Here is a 17,924-nt window from a genome sequence, read left to right on the forward strand (position 1 = left end):
AGCGGCGAAGGGCAGCTGTCTTCCTGCAGCCAGGGCTGGGTAGCCACAAGGCCGGAGGAGGTTCAGAGTATGGGTCGGGCGCAGCAAAACCAGGCGCTGGTTGGGGCCGTGATCTCATCCGTGTTACTTGGAACAAATTACATCTGTCATGCTGGCCAGATTTTAAAAATTTATTGGTTTTTTTTTTAATCAGCACTTTCAGTGTAATAAAGCGGCGTGGCTGTAAGTCTGACCCGTCACACTGACATCCTTTTATAAGGTGCCAGGTAGCAGCAAATACGTCCGCAAAGGCAGCTGGATCCTAGGCTGCTTCCCTTTCTGGGAAATCCTCAGCCTCCAGTTAGGTTTATGCGTGCCTCAGAAAATGCGTGGGAAGAGCTAGATGGCAGCGAACGGGTTTCCTAGCACGGGCCGGGAAAGGCCGTTACAATCAGCTGGCGTTTTACCTTTAGCTTCAGTGCACGTTGGAGCGATTCCAGCCTGTGGGGAGATTCCCTTGATCGTGTGATTAAATACAGCACTTCTTTAGAAACCAACTGCACTGCCTTGTCTTTTGCTGAATTCTGTGGGTGTCTGATGAAGCAAATGAGATGTGGCTTGGGCCTTATAATAAACGAGTAAGATGTAAAGGGGTTATCAGTCTTTAAATGATCAGCAACGACATTTATGTGAATGTAATAGCACGCGTTTCAGAAGGATGTGTTGCTGATACCTTCTGTCATGTGTCTCTGTGGTTGTAATTTACCCGTAAAGATTACAGTTACTTTGGAAATGAGGGAAAAACACCATCCATTTCACTGTGAAAGCAACCTCCCACCTCTAAAATAAAAATTAAATTGACATTATTATGAAGCAGATTTTTTTTTTTTCATCCCCAAGCTTTGAGTTTGAAATAGGAGTCAGGGCAATAGTTTTAATCCTTGTGAGGCAGTAATGGACTCAGAAAAATGTCCGTGTATGTGCCTCATGTTAGTACGAGACCTGTGTGCGTGCCAGCCTGTCTTCATATACTTGATTTCTGTGGGGTGGGAACCTGGAGCGTGTGGGCCAGCGAGGAGCTATTGTATGCTCCAGCCAGGTCCCATGTGGGTGCAGCCTGGAGCCTGAGACCTGTGGCATGCCACAAAGTACATCTACCCATCGATAGCTTTTCATGGGTGCAGTGGCTCTACCAGGGCTTTCAGGGTCTCCTTTCAGCTGCTTACCCCTGGCTTTTCTGCCCCATAGCTGCAGATGGTCAGCTCTCCTGCCTTGCCAAATTCAACAGCTGCCATTAAGACATGGTCTGTTTGCTTTTTCTCACCTAATACCTCAAAACTAAGAGGCTTGTAGAAAGCTTTGCAACTTCTCTGGGCTTCAGTATTGTTGTTCCAAAGTTTAATTACTATTTCTCACTGAAAGGCATCTTCCTAAAAAGAGATTTTCCTTTCTGTATTGCTTCTGGATACAAACCTGTCATTCTCTATAAGAAGTATAATCTTTTATAGTGATGAATTACCCGTATGTTTTTATTCTATTGATTTTTTTTCTATGACACACTTATCTAAAATGTTGCTGCCTCCAATTGTAGATTAGTTTATTTATAAATAATATTTTTTTCTTTCTGTAACAAATGTTATCATTAGTACTAAGCTCCAAAAGAATGACTTAGGGGAAGTATCGTATCCTGTCATCTTTTCAACCTATAATTGTCTTTGTTATTCCATTCTAAGTAACACAATTAAAAAAATTACTTCACTATAACTGTAGCAAAATATTGCATCAATGAAACAGCTTTTGATCCCAGAAAGGCTAATATATAAAATATCTGCTAGTCTGATGCTGATCATTCAGTATCGAGTTGATTTATGTCTAACATTTCTTTCTTGTAAAATAAATTTCCTTTCACTAAATGTAGCAAATAGTTAAATTCTTCCCCCCTTCCTATTATATTCTATTTTCCCATCCCTATTAAAAGTTTGTGCCTTGAGGCCTACCAGCAGGGCATGCAATACCTACATTAAACCAAATTTAAAAGTAAGGGTGCTCCTGCTGCTAACGTCCTCAGATCACAGACATGCAAAATGAAGAAACTGGCAGCTGAAACTTTAATGGTAGGAAGTGTAGACTGAATACTTGAGGAAAAAACATAGTGGCTCTATATGATAAAAAAGTCCTGTTAGCATTTATGTACTTCAAAATGACGAGCTAGACGATTCTACGTAACTGTGGGGCTTTCGGCTTTTAAGTAAAATCCCGTGTTGTAAGTATAGCATTACTTACATTTTTTTATTCAAAGGATTGTTACTATTATGATTATGTATTATTTTGAAATGTAATACAGTGCCTGTTGTTGCATTGCGCACTGCATGTTCAATCATTTCTCCACCTTATGTATTAACTTAAAATGTTATTAATACTTGGACCTAGATAGCTTGAGGAAGCACAGGGAATCACATGTATTTAAGGATCCTGAATCAGTTGTCCCTGTGCAAAAGCACTCCAATGGAAGAGAGAAAACCACTGAAAGTAAGATCATGACCATTCCTATGCATTATGTCCTACTGAAGTGATGCTGAGGCCTAAAAAGATTTGTGTGGAACTGGAGTCCAGTTTTATAGGTAATGCACTGGAAATAAGAGAGAGTTGACTGGGAAGCACCACAAGAAGGATAAGAACTGCATCACTGTGAAGACATTGTTTTAAGTAACCTTGTTTTGTTTGTTTGTTTTAGTTAAAATGAATGTGTTGCCTCAAGCGATCCTACAAAGCCCAGGGGAGCATCCCAGGTTCATAGAGCAGACTATTTGCCCCTCATTAGACTTTGCAAGGTATGTACCTCTTTTCTTTCAGAGTATCATTTCTACTGTGAATAGCTTCAATCAGCTATGCTGAGGTGACAAATTATGTTTGCTTTTTTGCAATATTTAAAACTGCAAAAATCAGAGGCAAGGAAATTCTCTCTTAGGAAAGTTTCATAATTAAAAGGGAAAAAAAATGAAATAGGAGATGTGTTCTGTTTAAGGTAGATATTTCATCCTAATTTTTCAAAACTCCTTCAAGAGCCATAGGAAGTTATTTCCATTTAGTATTGATACGAATGTAGGACATTGAAAATGTACTTATTTGTACAATAAGTTGTGAAAAAACAAGATTTTTTTTTTTCATTCAGGCACAAAACAGTTTCATGTCTCTGAAAATATAATGAATAAAACTGGCTTGAAAAACATTATCCTGTACTTAATAACTGAGAGGGTTAACAACAGTGCCATAATGCTTTCAAGCCATCTTCTTACACATGCCTATGTGGCTTTCCGTTCCATTGCACTCATTTCTCCTCTTAGTTACTTGTATTTTTGTCTCCCTCAGTGAGTACTGGTCTCTCAGTTACTACTCTGCCCCGCTATGCTCTTTTTCCTGAAATTGCCTCCATTTCAGAAAGAATTGTGGTTTTTTTCTTCTTCCTCCTTTTTTTTTTTCTTTTTTTTTTTTTTCCCCCCAATCCTAGCACTCCCCTTAGCCTTTGGCTGAAAGATCTGGGGCATCTCAGAGTTCAGCAGCTGCATGTCCATGTCTAAAAGCAGTAAGGACCAAGGAACATGGTATCCTTGGGCCCAGTCTTTCTGAGGGGCTCATACTGATAGGTGTCCTCTCACACACTGATAGAATAAGGACATGCAGTGATGTCTTACAATTTTTTTTTTTTTTAAATCTTTTATGGCTGGAGCTGTGTTCTGCAGCCATCACTTTTTCCAGTAACTACATTGCTGGAGAACTCACCCCTGAGGTAGGATGCTTGTTTCTTCCATTTACTTGGGGAGTTTCATGTTCAAGAAGATCATTCTGCAGCAGTCCTACAGAAGTTGTGCCTATTTGCAGAAAAGAAATGTGTGATTCTGCAATGGTCTAGACTATGCTGTAGATGCCTAGCGATTAGAGCAAGATGAGCTCTGCCATTTTCTTTGACAGGAAATTTTGAGAAAACTGGAATCTGAGTTAACAGAATAGGCAGCGGGGATAGAAAGTTATGTGAGAATCAGTCTGGTCCTTTATGCGACTTTGTTCTGTTCTTTGATTAAAAAGCCAGGTGTATTTATCATGGGTTATTTCTAGAAAAAAATCAGTAGCTATTTTTTTGCTGTGTAGACTGGTAACAGAAATAGTTATAGGAATGCATGATGTAAAATGTTAACTCTGGGATAGGTGTCCATTGGATTAAACTGTATTTGTCTTTAATAAGTGAGTGATTTAAAAGTAAATAGGAGTCAATTTACAGGTGAAGTAGACTTTTATAAACTCTTTATGAAATATAGTGAGTCATCATGGAAACACTGGAGCAATAAGGCTAAAACAGTTTGGAAAAAGCAAGTGACAACTGGAAGAAAAGAAACAGTGCCTCTTAGCCAGTGCCATCCTCACCTCATTTCTCTATTAAGAAACAATGTGCGTTCCAAGTCACAGTCTCAGTTCTTCACATTAATTACTTCTATTGTTTTTAATTCTCACTGCATATAACAAGCCATTTTAAATAATGATTATTTGAGTTGATGGGATTTTCTGCTGTGTATTTTTTCCTGTGTATCATCTGCCTGTCTTTTCTGTGTTATTGCTACATTAACATCATTGATAATAACAGCCAGGGTGATATAAGTATTTATTGTTTTTACTAACTTAAATTCTTTATGATGGATGACCGTGTTTGCAGTTGCATCAGTCCAATACAGGGTATTGCAGAACTTGTGTAAACAGTAATTTGTTTGCAAGTTGTTGCTTTTGGTTTTTTTTCCCCCTTAGCTGTAGTTGTCTTTAAGTTAGAGGGTGTTGCCAATCAGAACTCAGAAATTTATACCTTGACTATAAGGCAGGTGACATTTTAAATTGTGTATGATTCTACATTTTTTTCCCCAATTGTTTTTTATTAAAATACCTTTGAGAAGATAATGAGCAGGCATCAGGCTTTCCTTTGTTCCAGTTTGAGATGATTTTTAGCTGCAGTGTAGATTAAATTGCAGCAAGCTGATAGTGATGCCTAGGAATGTTCTTGTTGTAGTTGACTGACTGAGTTTGGGGGTTTGGACTCCCAATCTGGTGTGTTCTCTATGTGTGTTCTGCACATCTGCTACAGATGTGCAGAAAGTGCATTTTTGCAGACTTGAAATACAAAGGTCAGCCAGGGTTTTTTGTGTTGTCTACTGGATACTTCATATTTAATTACCCAGAGATACTATTTTTCAATTTTTCTATTACCTCATATAAGCCTATTGTATCTTGAAATATGTTTTACATCAGTTTAAAATATACAATAATTAGCGTATCTTTATTATCCTAATGTCATTATGTATCTTCCTAAATTGTAACTATTTTGGTGTAAAAATTTTGATATTGATTAAATTTTGGTGTTGATTATAACTGAATTTTTAGGGCAGTATCCGTAAGGTGTACATTTTGCACGGTCAGCAGCAACTCATATGGATTGTGTTATGTGCAGCTTGAAAGCATAAGCCTCTGTTGGTGCAGCCCAGTAGTAGTAAATTCTGCAACAAATTTAAATGCCCTAATTGTGCCGGAAGTTTTCACTATTACATTGTCTTAAATACAGACATGTCAAAATATCTCTACATTGCTTAGCTATTTTGTTTTCATTTAAATGAACTTCATGTAGTGTCTTTGGTATTCTCAGAGCAATAAGGAGCATGATGCTTATATTAGCTAACATTATGAAAAGAATTTACTCTCATCCCTGTAATGAAAGACAGCAGTGTAATACAGACAGAGAAAGAGGAAAGAATAGATTTATATGGAACACTAATGTTGAATTTCTTTTATCTTTGAGTGATTAACCAGACAATCTTTATGCTTTTTTAAAGAAGAACAAAAATAAATTAACATTACTTTTATAAAGATAATATCCTCTACTGTTGGGATATCAGAATCTATTTAAATACAATTTATGGTCAGTAAGTGCATATTATTCTTTAAAATTCAAAGCATCTCTTGTGTATCAGAGTGGAGATGCAAAGAGATGATGGCTCAAGTGAAAGCTGAAATTATGTACAGTTCAAATTTTAAAATTAGATCCATGCATCCTGAAATTTGCTGTTTATTTTAATGCCCTTTGGATTACCCCCTTAGTGGACTACCTTTTGCAATATGCTGCTCAAACTGTGGAAAGCTGAGAGCAGTATTAAAAGTCTGCATTGCACTAAGGAAAACATTTTGTGTTGGGTTTGGGATTTGTTTTGTTGATTTTCTTTTTTTTAATTTTGAAAAAGTTAAATACAAAATAGATTGGACCACTCTGGTCCATACTGATAATGCAAAAATGTAATGGTTCTGGTTTAGAAAACAGTTTAAATATAGATAGCTTAATCAATTATTATTGATTTAACTAATACACAATTTCTTCTAGATTAGACAGAAATATCAGATAACCAGGTCCTTGAAAGCTAATACCAATTCTGTTTTCTTTCAGAACTAAATATTTGAAACAGCTACAGAGCAAAAAATTAAAAAGATATTTGTATGTGTTTATAGGATGTCTGATATATTACTTTGTCAATATTTCAGTATTTAGCTCTACTTGGCAATGCTAATATGTTATACATGCTGCAGAAGTCTATGTTAGCACCTCACAGTGTTTCTTTTATTTTTTTTCATTTAAATCTAGGATTCATTTGATCAAAGACAAAGATGGCATAGATGATTATTTGGCGAAGAATATCAAAGGCTTGTCAAAACAAGAAGCTGCTGCGTAAGTTGGCTTTTTTCAAGCATTTTAACATCCATAAGTTTATTGTTTCCTTTGTTTCTAGTCATCATCATTATTTAAATTTAAAGTTCCCTAGGCCCTACCCTTTTTAGTGGAACTTGGCATTTAAAAATTGAAGTTGATATTAAATAATGATGGTTCATTTCTCCTGATCTTAAACATATCAAAGCATTTAACTCCTTGCTTTAACTAATTTGTGTATTTACCAAAGTATTATATCACATTTGTAACATTATTGTTAAGATTGTGTCAGTAATTGTACTTGAAATTGTGCTGCTTTTTTTTTTTTACTTTTTTTTTGTGAGCCTCTGTGAAATATCTCCTCTGGGGTAGAAGCTTAGTATACCGACATACACGTTCTTGTAATTTTGAATTATTATTTAGCCAAGCCCAAGTGCTGACTTCTGTGGTGAAGCATTTAATACACCATTAGTTATTTAAAAACCCAATGAATGAAAGAAATCTAGATAACTTTTGATTTCTTACAGCCGAGGTATTTACATTTCGAAGTTACAAGAGACTATGACTGACTTATTCTGCTGGAGTCTTTTAACAGATCTGGGGTTCAGCACCATCAAAATTAATGAAAGAATTCTAACAAATCTGAATTGCTGGTTGCTTAAGTGGGATGATTTATTTATTTCAATATTTAAATAATAAAAAGATGCATATACAAGGGCTCTAGGCACCTCAACAATTAATATTGCAAGATCACCCTTGCAGCATAAAAGCATTCTATCAATCAGACAGGAATTCGACCAGCTAGTTTCTTGCAAAACACGCTTCTTTTCTCCTCCCTAGCCTAAGAATGTACCTGCAAACCTTCCCTGAAAACTTTCAAATGAAAATCTAGAAAATTACCAAATTTGAGTGGAGGGGTAATAACTTTAGCAGTGTCCTAAAACCATACCATATAATACTCAGCCAGCAGACACACTTTCCTTTCCTGTGATACATGTCCGATTCGCCTTTATTTTTACAATGGTAACATGATAAAGCTAATAGTGTTCTGGCTGTCGGTACAAAGATTGTGATGTATCTGGTGTGATGATCTAGGAGAGCGATCTGTTTAAAGCAAATTCATACCCCACTTCTTTTATTTGAATTAAGACTAGGTTCAAAGATGATGGACTAAAGATTAGTTCAATGATGGGATTGGGCAGGACCTCCTCAATATGTCATCCTAGGGTTTGCAAAGTTCAGTTTGTTCCTTTGTTTCTGTTGGAGAGAGTCTGTTATCGGAGTTAGCTGTGGGAGAGAGCCACCTGATAGTGACAGGAAAGTGAGCTAGGTGAGGCAGTGGAAAGTGTCGTGTTACTGCTCTGTGAGTACACGTGGTTGATGTGGGACAGTTACCTTTGATCATGCTGTCGTACTAATTGTGCTAGGTGTCATAGCTGGTTTAAATATTCCCTGCTTAAAGAGAAGGAAACTAAGATTGGTCTGTGACTTGGTCACATTCTGCAGGAGCTGGACCAACATAAGGAACAGATCCTTCCCAGGCAAATGCTGTGTTGACAGAGGTCCTGTCCCCTGAATTAAGGGTAGCGTAGTTGCTCTGTGAAGGGGGAAGAAGTACCATACCTCAGTGAGCAAGCATAGAAATAAGTACATTCACTTTTTGTCACCCTAGTTCCGTACCAGCTATGCAGTGCTGCTGTAGTCATTATGCAGTTGTTGCAGACTGACTTGCCTTCCCAGTGAGCTGTTTCAGTCTGTAGCCCCAGTGGATTTCCACAGTACGCACACCATGCTAGGGACAGAAGTGTTCTCTCTGTGATTACACAGGAAGTCACTGCTATTTTAGGAAGGCCTTGAGGCTTCAAAAGTGCATTTTACAGCTGTGATTTGATCAGGTCAGCCTTGTACTGCTATTAAAAAAAAAAAAACAAACAAAACAAAAAAAACCATCCCAAAAAACCCTCCTATACAATTTTGCTTTTTATATCCAAACCCTGAGTCTGGAGGTTGTGGAAGAGGAAACCAGCAAGGAAATCCACAATGAAGTGAGAATCTCATCATCTGTTCTGCAACACCTACACAAAGTGGGGTGTTTCCTCACTGTTTTGTAATATGCTGTTTTTCAAACTTATCAAAGCCCCTTAGAAGATTAAACTGAAATATCGTATGTATTCTGGTTTATTTCTATGGAGATTTTTTAAGTACATCTTTTAAGAGATTATGTTCATGTTCTCTGTATTTAATTATTCTCAGAATTTTAGCTTTTGATAATGGCTCAGCAGTTACAAAATTTCTATAGTATGTAATTTACTAATGCTGTTCCATAAACCTGATAAAATCATTTGAGAGCAAACAAATGGTAACAAACTAGCAGCTACACAGTTGTATTAGTACTAGGCTAGTTATAAAAAACTAAATGCATCAACTGCAATTTTAAACCAATTTCTAAAGTAAGGCAATGCCATATCTGTAAATGATCTTACTGAAATCAATGTTATGCTTTGTATGTCTCAGCAGACAACAGATGTTTTTATTAAAAAAAGTGTGAGAAATGGCTTATAATATGCTGTGTAGTTTTTTAAATATTGTTTCCATTCCAGAAGTAGATTATTGCACTTCTTTATAAAAGGACAGGATATCTTTCTTTTACCACCTAAATATCTGTACTTTTGTTTAATATGGAGGTTAACTTAATAGGTCAGTCATTATTTTGTCAAGACAAATTCTTGTAGCCACACTCCTGCTTAATATTAAACACCCTTTTTTTTTGGTGCGTGTTAGGCAGATAACAAATTTATTACCTCCTAAATAAAGGAATGCAAGGGTAGTATCACATTTATGGAAACAAGCAACATTCTTCAAAGCTGTTCCCTAAAATTGTATCCTTCACAATATTCTTTAAAATTAAGATAAGCTAGTTTCTTCATAGTTGAAGGAAAAAAAGGTCGCAGTTATCCTTTTATTATACAGTATTGTACTCTGTTCCAAACTTCAGCAAATGAGAAGAATTCCTTTAAGTGTGCTTATGTTATAATCTCATTTTTCTGTGGAAAAATGTGGAGATGGTTTTCATTTTTTTTTCTTTGTAATAATTTTTTGTCCCAGGGTGATATGATAGAAGAGGAAGAAAAAACAGTGCTTAAGAAAGATAGTACTTTAATTACATTAAAACAGGATATTGCTTTGGTTTTTTCATTGATTTTGTTTTGTTTCCCTCTCTAAGACTTTAACTTGAGATAAGAAGTGAATGTGGTGTAAGAAGCTGGAAATGCAAAAAAGTAAAGGTTCCCATTAATACAGAATGTGACTGCTTTCTTGCCACAGAATTAGGCTTTTGTAAGCTTATGAGGAGGCTGGCTGACATCACTGGCCTTCAGTGTGCCTTCCCTGATACTTTCTGTTCTTGGTCTTGACTTACCAAATCATTAATGGCTCAAAATCAGGTTGCATTAACAATTACAAATTGTCCTTATGACTGATTTGAGTCAAAAAGTTCATGATTGTCATGGTTTAACCTTGCAGGCAGCTAAACACCACACAGCCATTCGCTCACTCCCCCCCAGTGGGATGAGGGAGAGAATCGGAAAAAAGAAAGGTAAAACTCAGGGTTGAGATAAAGACAGTTTAATAGGACAGAAAAGGAAGGGAAAATAATAATAATGAACTGTGAAATAAGGCATTTTCCATCAAGAGATTGACTCCAGGGTTGAATCTTCAAACTAGTTTGGAGCCTAGAATGGACCAGAATTCGATATTGTCATTCCTGTTTCCTGATGTTTTTGTCAGGGCCAGAAAGATCAAGTAAGAGTTCTCTCCTCTTCATACAAATGAAAATTGTCCAAAGACAACCATATCATCAAAAAGGAGTTACAGACTAGAAGGAGAGACTTTGAAATCTTTTTGATGAGAGGAACAGCTTTGTTTAGTAGTAACAAAAAAATACTACATTAGCGATTTTACTAGATGTATTTCTGTGAATCGGATAATGGAGTTCCAGTGTCCTTGCTCAAGACTCATTGGTAGTCAGATGACATCTAATTTATTATACAGAAACGGTATGGGCTGACCTAGATATGCAGAAAATTTGTATTTGTGTTTTCTGTCTTGTGAGTGGTGGATCAATGTGTATGGAAAACTTGCCTTGATAAATTTGTGTTGGTAAAGACATGCTCTGATATGACTTTTTCAGGCAGGAGACAAAATCATCTTATACGCATTTGATCAGATGTTTTTCAGATATAGTGGGTTGTTCTGCTTAGATTTCACCAGAAGACTGGTCCACTTCAAGATTATCTGGAACATAAAAAGGCAAAGGCTTTCATTCTCAGCTGGTCTGTGACCCCCAGAGCAATTGCCAGTCATCTCAGCTAATACTGGGAAGATCAATCATTAAAGTACTTCGCAGATTGTATACTGAGAACTGGAATATAATATTTTTGCTCTAGGAGTGATGACTGGTGAATATAGAGCAATCCTTTGCTTCTGTAAACCTTTGTCCTTCTCTGCAAAAAGAGCAAAGGGGTTTTCTCCTAAGTTTAATTCTGATCCAGAGGACTAGGTTAATCACCCCATATAATCAATGGAAATGATTAAGAATAAGTAATTTGATTAGCTGAGCCCCGTGTTTTAGGATTCAGACAACTGCTTTAGAATAAGGTGAATTATACTTTCGAAGCACCTTTTTCTCTCCATTGCTTATACAGAGAGCTTAGAGTGACCAGCTCAGATGTAGACATGTACATTTACCAGTGAATCCCACACTAGAGAACTACTGAATTTTGAAAGCTGTAAAAAGGATCAGGTAGAAGTCTTAGAGAGTTGCATTCACTAATTCCTGAGGCAGCATGTCTACAAGAAGCTGGCAAGTCCGGAAGAAAAGTGACCTGGCATCCATTTTAAATCTTCTGTTAGTGCCATCTGATAGAAGATTATTTTTCCATTCTTCAGTGAAGAGAATTAAAAGGGACAAATTATTTACAAGTTTCTGCTGTTTTCAGAGCCAATATCAACTAGGTAGAGTTAAGGAAAAAAGAAGTCAGAAAATTAATGAGGGATTAAGTGTTAGCGCTCAAGATAAGTTTGTGGAAATAAAAGATTTCTTTCCTACATCCTTACTTCTTCTACCAGTTGGTCTCTGAATATTCAACCCCATCTGTCCTCCAAGATGAAAGAGGAAGAAACTTCCTCACCTGATTAGAGGCCAGGATGATCTGGAGAGCCCACTGAGGGAGAAGAATGATGTTTGTGGGCTGGTGGAAAGGAGAAGGCCTAGCTTGAAGGGTGTTTTATTCTTTATTTTCATCATAGCCATGATGGACTCGTAAGCCCTACTATTAGACTGGGCTGCTTCTGATCTTGTCCTCTGTTTATAAGTTATTCAAATCATGAGAGTTTTGGTACTCAGTTTTAGATTTATTTGCTTTTCTATTTGTCCTTATTCTAGTCTTTTGCGTTGATGGACCAGTTCTTTAAGGAAGCTGAACACAAATAGCTGATTTGGGGTTTTGATTAATCCAGACTTTTTAGTAGCTGTCACCTCTACCAAATAAATTAGTTAGGTGACTTCATAGGTGACCGATGAACTCTTTTACTCAACAAATAGATTGGGACCCTTTTTCATTGACAGCTTATCATATTGCCATGTTTTCTTTTTCACAACCTGAAATCTTTACTGGGGCTTCCCAATTTGAACATGCATAATTTAGGCTTGGCAATTTTGTGTTGTAAGGTGGATTTGACTATTTCCGTGTTATGGAGTGAGGCTCTCAAGGGACAGGGGAGGGGCACTGCCAAGAATGTGTTAAGAAAAATATCTTGTTGGTGTGGGGTTAAGGCAAGCAAGGAGGAGGGGCAGCTGCTATTACTAGGAAGCTTGCAAAAGGCAATTTCAGACACAGACAGATAATGTGTAGGTGCACATTCTGCTTTTCCCTGTATTTCAGTCCTTGATTGCACAGTACTTGGTTCTAGTGATGCACTGATTTGAGCTGCTTCCATTTCTTCTGTGTATAACACTGTGAAGACAGAGGGAGAGAGGAGAGCTCAAAGCAGCTAAAGAAGGCAAAAGGAGAAAGGAGTAAATTGTTATTTCCCTTTCATGTTCAGGTCCTAGCAAGATTTTGCTGTTCTTGCTCATGTGAATCTTTGGATATGACCTGTGAGCACCTTACGACCCTCTGTTCACATTACTCTGGTTGAGAACTGGTGGAATGTTGTGACAATTCATTTACAGTTTATGAGGATATTTCTTCACTTTTAAATACTAAAAACTATGGAAAAGGGTGAATGAGAACCAAAGAAATGTATCCTTTCATAGTAAAAGAAATTTTAAATTAAGGCACTCTATCCCAAACTCCCTGCTGATTGTGGAAAGGGAGATGGCACAAGTCACTTATTGAGCTAGATGATAAATTTTAGATTTCTTTCACAATATTATTTAAATATGTATTTTTTTCTGTCTGAATAATTCCTAACAATCTTGCTTGCCATGACCAGGATTCAATGTTTATTAAACAACTTTCAAAAAGAGATTTTAGCACTTAGAGGCACACATTCTTTTTGGACAAATGAATGATCTCTGCGAATTTTGGGCCTAATAAACATATTATTGAGTGTAATTAGGCAGTGATCTAAAGAACAGAACTGTGTGGGAAGTGAATGGTTTGCCTTTCCTAAAGAAACTTCTCTGTGCGTTTGTGTAATGTGAAAGGTTTTTCTTGAAAAGGTTAAAAAAAGTTCTAATCAACTTCTGTACATTATGTAGAACTTCATTTTCTAAACTCTGCAAAAGAAAGTTTCATATTTAATGGGAAATCATGAATTATTCCATTTATTATCTACTTCCTCCTTTCAAAGACATGATCTGGATAAAAGGCGGGGTGAATAATTTCAAAAAATACAATACATTTTTAATGGGAAGGTGCAAACTACAGATTCTCATGACTATTAGCAAGTATAGAGGAAACAGAATTTTACTTGCAAAAACTCATCAAACTCTTGCAAAGATAAAATACATGACATACTTTAATAAAGAAGAACACAGTGAGCTGAAGTTTTTCTTTTTTTATGTAACTTGTTGTTTTTGCTAAGTTTGGTCTTACGGTTTTCTAGTGCTTTCATTTCTCAATAGTTCAACAATATTTAGTAAGGAAGATAACATACGAGCAATACACAACTGACTTCTATTTTTAAAACACTCCATAAAGGTGAAGCATCTCTAACAAACAAAAAGAGTCTGAAATAAAGAAAGACAGTCTCATTTGCCGTGGTACAATCATGACTTCCTAATAATTCTCACAGCGATTCCTTCTGAATCGTGTAAAATCCTCTCTTTTCTTTTGCTCTTAATCTCTGTGTCGCCTATTTGTCCTTAGACTACAGAGTAAGTTCTGTTGGGGACTTGAATGAGATATCATAAACAAAAGCAAAAATACTGTGGGAATTGTTCATAGCAATAGTATAATAAATGCATAGCCTTGTATAGGGTTTTATGATAATTCATAGCATCAGCTTGAGAAGATACAGAAAGTAAATAATTATTATTATCTTTTTCTAAAGATAATTTTGCACACTGTGAAAGAAACCTGCAGAGAAATTTAATGACTTCTTCGATATCATGCAAGTCAAATGGAAAGGGTTCCAAACGCAGAAGTTTCTGGCACTCAGTCCATTAGGTCAGCTCTGAAATAAAAGGGGAAAGTTGAGAAATACTTCATTTTGATAAATAATAGCCCATAAAATATGGTTGGAATTACTTTTTGTTAATGAACATAATTAATTTAGAAAGAAAAGCAGAAAGATTAATGAAGATAATGGTTTTTTTCTGATTATGCTCGAAATAATCACAGGTGTGTGTGCTCTTGTATGAGGAACATTTTTATAAGGGTAGCACTTTTATCTTTATTTTTAGTGCTTTCTTTTCATTTATGTTTAGGGACAGAATGTTCCAAAAGTTCGTTGCTAAATTTATATTTCCATTTTCTGGGTTAATGAGGATTCTTAATTATTACAGTACTTACATTCATTTTAAAATAGGTTTTCTGTGTCATCCTTTGATGTTTATAATTGATTAATTTTTCATTTTATGTAGTATTAAAGTGGCAGTGTAGCTTTGAACAAAAGGAAGCGAGCGCAATATATGTGTTCTTTGTGGGATCCTACTGACAGGTTTTGCATCCACCTTTGATTGCGTGATTTAGGTTAAAGTGTGGTTTGACAACAGTTGGAGACTGTGAGGCAGTAGATGAAAAATACTGCATTACTTATGCTGAAAGTTATTGTACCTATATGTATACCTATATATATGGTATGAAGTACCTATCTATTTATTTTCTGATATACTTTATTTTCATCTATTAATAATTCTGAATACATAGCTCCATAAACCTTTTCTTATTTAAAAAAATCTGAATTGTTACAAAAGTCAATTTCAAGTAGATATTCTTCCCTCTCATGATATGTACAAATTGTCATGCAATATTTTTTATTTACTATTTAGAGTAGGGAATTCTTTTTATAACGTTTGGGGGCTTGGTGGGGTTTATGCTTTTTGTATTAGGACATTAGCTATTGCAGCTTTATAATTTGGAATTAAAAAACCTGCACCCCACCCCAGTATAATTTAATTCTCAGCCTTAGTAATCAAAAATTCTGATGTGTAAGCTAACTGTCTATTACTACTTAATGGCATTTACTGTACTTTCATATCTTTCTTTAATGAGATTACTATAGTCTACAGTTTAACGTATCACCATCCAGTAAATATTTCATTAAAAGAAAAGTATTTAAATGGACAGTCTTTAAACTAGGATTAAAGAGAGCTGTGCCCTGATTCAGTTAAATAGGTTTGTATCAGTAGCAGTATGTGGTGAAAATGTGCTGAGTACCTTGACCAACTGAGGGCTTGACTCACCAAGGTACTTACATACGTAAATTTTCACACTGAACTCAGATGCTCAGACGACTCGGATATATTTTCAAGTTAGCTATGTACCTAACTTCGGTGGATTGCAGCCCAGCCACATGACAATGTAGATTTCAACAGTGGGAGTACATGGGTTTATACCACTGTCACCTGGATCGCAGCATCGCTGAGTGCGACAGTCAAATCTTCAGCTTCCATATTTACCAAGTATTTGCACAAGCGCTTTTAGTCTTCAACAACGACCTGCAGAAGTTTTAACTATATTTTGGGTGTGGGTCACTAACGGTGTTGCAAAACTGTCATGGTTTTTGGCTGTCCAGCTATAACTAAATAATAAATTCCTCTTTTGATTCTTTGGCAGAGCAGCCTGAAGTTATACACTCTTACAGCATGCTTGGCTTTTTAGTATTTTGTATAGTATATTTGTTTTTACTTAATGCATATGTTTTTCAAATTTTAGTGAGGAAATTCTGGTGTCTCCTTGTTTATGCTGTGTTTGTTTGCATATAGATTAAACACAAAGTAGCTAAGTACTCACGTACTTGATGTAATTTTAATTTTCTTGTAGACTTATAGACAGGAGATGAGGGGGGAAGTAAAATGTATTTGTTTAAATAAACTTAAGCAAAAATATCTTGATCATTTTTTCATAATTTTGTGATCCTTATCTAAGGCATTTATATCAGTCATTGACTTGCCAACTGCAGAAGGAAATCCCAAGTGGATGAAACCTATTTGAATACAGTTTTTAAACATTATAATAATTGCTAGAGCAATTATTTTACACTGGAAGTACACTTTAATATTTTATATACTATCATTGTTTAATCCAGGCCGTTTTGTGCTTTACAAAATGGGATTGCTACAGTACACTTGTAATCAGCAGCTGGCATTAACCTACAGTACTAATTAAATCCTACAAAATCTAAATATATTAACCCTGATATTAAAAAAAAATAAAAATCTGTCATCTGAAAATAGTAGACTTTTGCACTTATTTTGCATGTCTGTAATTGACCACACCAGACAGGAGGCATGGAGAAATAAGCTCACGATAAATAATTCTGTAATGCTATACTGACTGTTTTGATTATTTCTAACACCAGTACCTGCCTCTTGGCCTCTTAATTTCTTTTTTCTTTTCTCCCTTTCAGTGTAAAGGGTAGAATACAAATAGCCTTGTTGTGCAGGATTTCAAGTTAAAGGGAACGTAGAATGGTACTGTCCTGATCTCCCAGCACTGCTTAAGAGTCTTGTAAAAGTACAATACCGTAACATGGGAAGGTCGTTGAAATTGCAACAAGAGCGTAATTTCATTAGCCTCACTGAAGATTAGGATTTATGATTTCTGCACTGGTAATGGCAGATTAGAATCAGGTTTCTGTGATTCCTCAGCATGGCTCTAGATTGTTTTAGGATAGCAATGATAATAATGAAAGAAATCCATATAAGCTACAATTATATAAGTAGCTGTATAGTTTAAGAAAAGTAAAATGCCTGTAGCAATATCCAGGTACGCTTAAAGCACAGTGTTAACAACCGCAGTGCCTTTTCAGGCTCGCAGATCCACATTCAATAAATACCTGCTTCCACACGGGTGATATTGTACTACATGAAACCATCATCTATACAACATGGTACCACTACAATGGCAACTTTAACTTTTGGTGGTTATTTATTTGGTGCTGAAAATTCTTCTGACACGTGCCCCCCATCCTCACCCGCCGCCGCCCCCCCGACACACACACAGAAGCGCGCAGGATTTTTCAGCACCTCACGCGTAATATACTGCATCGCGGTAACTGCTGATGTAGGACAAACGCCGGGTACCCAGCCAGACCCACTGCGTGGACCTCGTTTCAGTGTTCTACCCAGCCTGTGTGAACAAACATCTAGCAACACCAACAGGGTTTCGGTAATGACAGAGGTGAACGTACAGTCAGAGGAACAGTGGATTTTCAGCATCGTCTATGTTTGTGTTAAGTATTATGGTTTTCATCTGTTGAATTTCATGGATTAAAAAGAAAATAAAACAAATCAGCTTTAAATTAAAACCAGACTGTTCGGCCTCTTTGTTTTAACCATAAATACGTAGATATGCTCCAGATTGCTTTAAAAAATAATTTGTTTCAAAAAAATGCATCTGAAGTCTGTTTCTGCTAGCGTGTGCATGTGGTCATTCAAAGGGGAGAGAGGACTTCAGGTTCATGTTCGTACCACGGTTCAGTTTTAAAATTAAACACAGCTAACGTTCCGAAGCTGCCTGCTCATTCTAATTCGGCTGGCTTAATT

General features: G+C 36.3%; 1 protein-coding gene across 1 annotated transcript in view; it reads left to right on the forward strand.

The window, feature by feature from the left end:
* The window catches only part of TTC29 (tetratricopeptide repeat domain 29), a gene marked incomplete at its 3' end in the record, with an annotated part of 116,773 nt that overhangs the window by 65,179 nt on the left and 33,670 nt on the right, over positions 1-17,924 (forward strand). The window contains exons 2-3 of the mRNA XM_009327513.1: positions 2,714-2,810; positions 6,647-6,730. Coding sequence (XP_009325788.1) covers positions 2,714-2,810; positions 6,647-6,730 — 181 coding nt within the window. The remainder of the gene's footprint in view (positions 1-2,713; positions 2,811-6,646; positions 6,731-17,924) is intronic.

The sequence above is a fragment of the Pygoscelis adeliae genome, unplaced genomic scaffold, assembly GCF_000699105.1.
Source record: "Pygoscelis adeliae isolate BGI_AS28 unplaced genomic scaffold, ASM69910v1 Scaffold157, whole genome shotgun sequence".
Lineage (NCBI taxonomy): Eukaryota > Metazoa > Chordata > Aves > Sphenisciformes > Spheniscidae > Pygoscelis > Pygoscelis adeliae.